At 44.2% G+C, this 4,813-nt stretch overlaps 1 protein-coding gene across 2 annotated transcripts in view; it reads left to right on the top strand.

The window, feature by feature from the left end:
• Gcn1 (GCN1, eIF2 alpha kinase activator homolog) overlaps positions 1-4,813 on the top strand; it is a 75,088-nt gene that overhangs the window by 54,267 nt on the left and 16,008 nt on the right. For both annotated transcript variants that reach the window (XM_004636246.1, XM_023720903.1), the window contains 5 exons: positions 806-1,026; positions 2,431-2,499; positions 2,665-2,803; positions 2,890-3,086; positions 3,258-3,400. In XM_004636246.1, the coding sequence (XP_004636303.1) occupies positions 806-1,026; positions 2,431-2,499; positions 2,665-2,803; positions 2,890-3,086; positions 3,258-3,400 (769 nt within the window). The remainder of the gene's footprint in view (positions 1-805; positions 1,027-2,430; positions 2,500-2,664; positions 2,804-2,889; positions 3,087-3,257; positions 3,401-4,813) is intronic.

Here is a 4,813-nt window from a genome sequence, read left to right as displayed (position 1 = left end):
TTCTAGAGAGCAGACCTTTGTCTGAGTACTTATTTGTCATGATGTTTTCCAAATTTGTGGGTTGTCTTTTCACTTTGTTGGTAATTTCTTTTAACATGAAAAATAAGAATTTATTTTATCTGATCTAGGTTATAAGTCCTGTGGGCTTAGTTTATTATACTGGTTCTAGGAACTTTGGTGTCTTAAAACAGTGTGTATGTATGTATTTATTTTTACGTATTTGGCACAGGGTCTCACTATGCAGCTCAGATTCGTAGTGATCCTCCTGTTCTCAGCCTCCCCAGCACTGGGATTACAGGTGTGTGCCACCATGCCCAGTCTTGATGGCTGGTTCAGCATGCCAGGCACAGCATGTGGTGCTAGAGGATTGATCCCTGGTCCCTGCACTTGACTAAGCAAGTGCTTAGTCCACTGAGTTATCTTGCCGGCCCTTAAGACAGTCCCCCCCCCAAAAAAAAAAAAGCAGTATGTGATCATTGGTGCCAGAATAAGGTCATAGATGCCCAAGAAATAATCATGTGAAGGATCACCACTGGTTATATAGCTCAGTGCCCATTGAAACCAGCTCACAGACCCCTGGCCTGATTATAGGTTGCAGTGCAAAGGGTGATAGCTGGTGCCATCACACAGCAACTGTCCAGTTCTGCTAGGGAGGTAAGATGAATTATTTGACAAGTAGCTCATAGGACTTCAAGGGTGAGGTGCTGCAGTCTCTGTTCTTCTGCCCACTTTGGTTCGAGGATCCTGTGGCTTTTCTACTCTACGGACTTGTGCAAACCAGCCTCTCTCCTGTCTGGACCTGCAGCCATTGCCCCTGTCCTGCTGGATGCCTTGACCGACCCATCAAGGAAGACCCAGAAGTGCCTGCAGACCCTGCTGGACACCAAGTTTGTCCACTTCATTGATGCCCCATCACTTGCCCTCATCATGCCCATTGTCCAGAGAGCCTTCCAGGATCGTTCTACAGACACACGGAAGATGGCGGCACAGATTATTGGCAACATGTATTCCCTCACAGACCAAAAGGTAGCAGCTAGAGCTGGTGTGAGACAGATGAATGGGTGCTGGCTTAGGATATAGAGCCCCCTGCCCACAGCAGGTGTGGAGGATGTAGCTACTGGTTCCTGATTAGGATTTTTTCTATTATTTTACACTGCTTTGGATTAAACCTAGATCCTCCTGCATGCTAGACGTGTGCTCTAACACTGAGCTCCAGTCCCCACTGGCTTTTTATTATTTTTGTTTGTTGTTGTTTTTGTGGTACCAGGGATCAAACTCAGGACCTTGCGCTTGCCAAGCAAGAACTTATTCCACTGAGCTATCTCCCTAGCCCGGTTTTTTATTATGTTTTCAGGGAAAAATGAGTCATGTAGGTGGGGGATAGAAATTTGCTCTCTCTGGGTATCTTCCAGAACATGGTGGTTTAAAACTGACTTTGTGTTTTGGTCCTTGGCTTCACTTGGCCCCCGTTACATAACTTGGAGGAAAAGCCACCTTCTCTTTTGACTTTCCAGGAGTGTTAATGAGACAGCTGCTACTTTTCCTCCTTGTGATAGTCTTGTTTTGAGTATTCACTTCTGTAAGCCTTTTAGAGGAATGGAGTCCAGATTAGGAGCCTTTATTTGCTTCCAGGAACTTGCACATGTGATTTCACCATCAGCTCTGCTCCATCAGCTCTGCTCTGATAGACAACAAAAGAAGTGAAAAGTTATATCAGTTCTAGAAAATCTGAGAAATTAAAAAGTTGTAAAACCATAAAATTATGTACACAGTCGCATAACACTAAAACAATATACTTTTAGATTCCATTTAAAAAATCACAGCGTAGTTCCAAAGTATAGCCAGCTTGCTCACAAAACTGAGTGTGAGTAATTATATCATATTTCACCAAGTTTATATACCATAACTTATGTAATTCTGTCATCAGTCAAATAGTGTCCAAGTTGTTTTTTTTTAAAAACACTATTTTAAGGGCTGCTGCAGTGAACATAAGGCATTTTCTATATTTAAAATTATCCCCCAAAACTGAAGGCTACATTAAGACACCAACATTTTAGATGAAAAAAGGGAATATGGTAATGTGATTCTAAAAGGAAAGGATAGGAAATATTTCTTAAGTATTCCAGAGTCTGTGTGGCCCTTGTCCCAGGAAAAGGTGAGAGGAGCTGGGCTTTGGTCTGTGGTTCGCAGCTGTTTCACCTTCTGTGAAGGGGCCAGTCATCTGCTGTAGGTTTCCCTGAGTAGTATGCCAGTGCCTTCAAGGCCCAGGTCAAAGGTGAAGTGCTACTGTGACCAAGCAGCTGTTTTTGTGTTTGGGGCCCTGCTGACTCTCCGTGTCAGCAGAACAGAGATTGGAATTGGATCCACAGCAGAACTGAGCCTGGAGAAAGTGGGAGTTAGGCTCCACTTGAATTTCCTCATGTGTTGCAGGACTTGGCCCCATACCTGCCCAGCGTGACACCTGGTCTGAAAGCCTCTCTTTTGGACCCTGTTCCTGAGGTGAGTCTAGGTTTGAGGAGACTATTTTAGCCTGATCTCTCAAAAAAACTGAATATTGGGAATTATGCGGATCTTGTATGTGTCTCAGGCAAAAGGAAGAGGCCAGGCTTTGCTCCGGCTCAGCTACCTTGTGGTGAGCTGCATTTCCTCCCTGCCCCTGTTTAGGTGCGGACAGTGTCTGCCAAGGCTCTTGGTGCCATGGTGAAAGGCATGGGGGAGTCATGCTTTGAGGACTTGCTGCCATGGCTGATGGAGACACTGACGTATGAACAGAGCTCCGTGGATCGTTCAGGTGCTGCACAAGGTGAGGCTGAAGTGGCCCAGGGCCAGAACTCAAATGCCATCCAGGGACCCTCAGATGCAGTGAGTTCATCTCTCCTTCTGTTGTAGGTTTGGCTGAGGTCATGGCTGGCTTGGGAGTGGAAAAGTTGGAGAAGCTGATGCCAGAAATTGTGGCTACTGCCAGCAAAGTGGACATTGCACCCCATGTCCGAGATGGCTACATCATGATGTTCAACTACCTGCCTATTACCTTTGGGGACAAGTTCACCCCCTATGTGGGGCCCATCATCCCCTGTATTCTCAAAGTACGTACCAGTGATCTCACTGAGGATGGAAGCAGTAAGGAAGGCAGGATGTCACTGCTCTCTTGGGAGAGGATAGAAGTTCCTATTCTGCTCTTCAGGGAGCTCCATTTCCTTTTGGTCAGGCTGCCCAAGGAGAGGCAGCCCTGGCTGACCCTCTTTCTGCATGCCCAGGCTCTGGCTGATGAGAACGAGTTTGTGCGGGACACTGCCCTGCGTGCAGGCCAGCGGGTCATCTCCATGTACGCTGAGACAGCCATTGCGCTGCTGCTGCCCCAGCTGGAGCAAGGCCTTTTTGATGACCTCTGGAGAATACGGTGAGAATGTGGGCTGACAGGCCTGCTGGGCCTGATTTTTTTTTTTTAGGAACTGCAATTGGGAAATAAAGAGGAGAATCTTGCAAAGAGCTATCTCAACTTTCTCTAGACCTTTCCTTTTAACTACTGTTACCCTCCAGTTTCTTTTAAGCTGGATAGGATGGTATACACCTGCAATCCCATCACTCGGAGGGTGAGGCAAGAAAGTTTAAACCCAGCTAGAGCAACTTGATGATGTAGCAAGAGACCTTGTCTCAAAATAAAAATGAAAGGACTGGGGATATGGCTCATTGTGAAAGTTCTGGGTTCAATGCCTACTACAAAAGAAAATATTCAGTCCTGCAGTTTGTGTTAAAATTTTAATTTTTAAGGGGCTGGAGAGATAGCTCAATAGAATAAGTGCTTGCTTGGCAAGCACAAGGTCCTGAGTTCAATCCCTGGTACTGCAAAAAAAAAAAAAGTATTAAGATTTTAATTTTTTTTTTTTTTTTAATTTGATACAGGGTCTTACTACTCAGTTCAGACTCATAATGATCTTCCTGTCTGAGCTTCCCCAGTGCTGGGATTACAGGCATGTGCTACCACATCAGGTACCGGGGATGAACTTAGGACTTGCCATTGCCAGGCAGGTGCTTATGCCACCAAGCTATCTCCTCCACCCCTGTGTTAAGATTTTAAACATGAATATTTTTTCTTCTAGAAATTCTACTTGTAGTAATTTATTTTAAGATTGTATTTGGCCAGGGAGATAGCTCAGCAGCATAAGCGCCTGCCTGGCAAGCAAAAGGTCCTGAGTTCGATCCCTGATACCCCCTCCCCCCAAAAAAAGTAATGTATTTAGTCAAGTGCTTAAAGCTGTAGGCAGAAGGATGTATTTATTTATTTATTTATTTATTTATTTATTTATTTATTTTGGCAGAAGTAGGGATTGAACTCAGGCCTTTGTACTTGCCAGGCAAGCGCTTATTCCACTGAACCATCTCCCTGGCTCAGTAGAATAAGAAGGATATTTATTGCAGTATTGATTACTATTTAGAAAAATTAGAGGTTCACTTAAAAATCTCATAACATATCTACACAGTGGACTTTTGTTCAGGTACTGCAAAGAATGGTAAAGGATTGTGTTGAATGACCCAGGAAGCAGCTCAACCTGTCATTGACCAGACAGTGCAACTTTGTTTGCACATCATGTAGAATACACATGACTGTGTGGGGAGGTGCGTACTGGTCCTGTGCAGCACTGATCTCAGAATGGCTATCTGGATAGTGCAATTTTGGGTGATTTTCTTTCTGCATTTCTTGAATTTTTAGTTTGGATATAGCTGTTATTTTTCTAATCATTAAAAGCAGTACTTTTTAAAAAAAAATTATTTATTTATTTGTGTGTGTGTGTGTGTGTGTGTGTGTGTGTGT

The sequence above is a fragment of the Octodon degus genome, unplaced genomic scaffold (genome assembly GCF_000260255.1).
Source record: "Octodon degus isolate 3935 unplaced genomic scaffold, OctDeg1.0 scaffold00079, whole genome shotgun sequence".
NCBI lineage: Eukaryota > Metazoa > Chordata > Mammalia > Rodentia > Octodontidae > Octodon > Octodon degus.
This window is presented reverse-complemented; position numbering and strand designations above follow the sequence as displayed.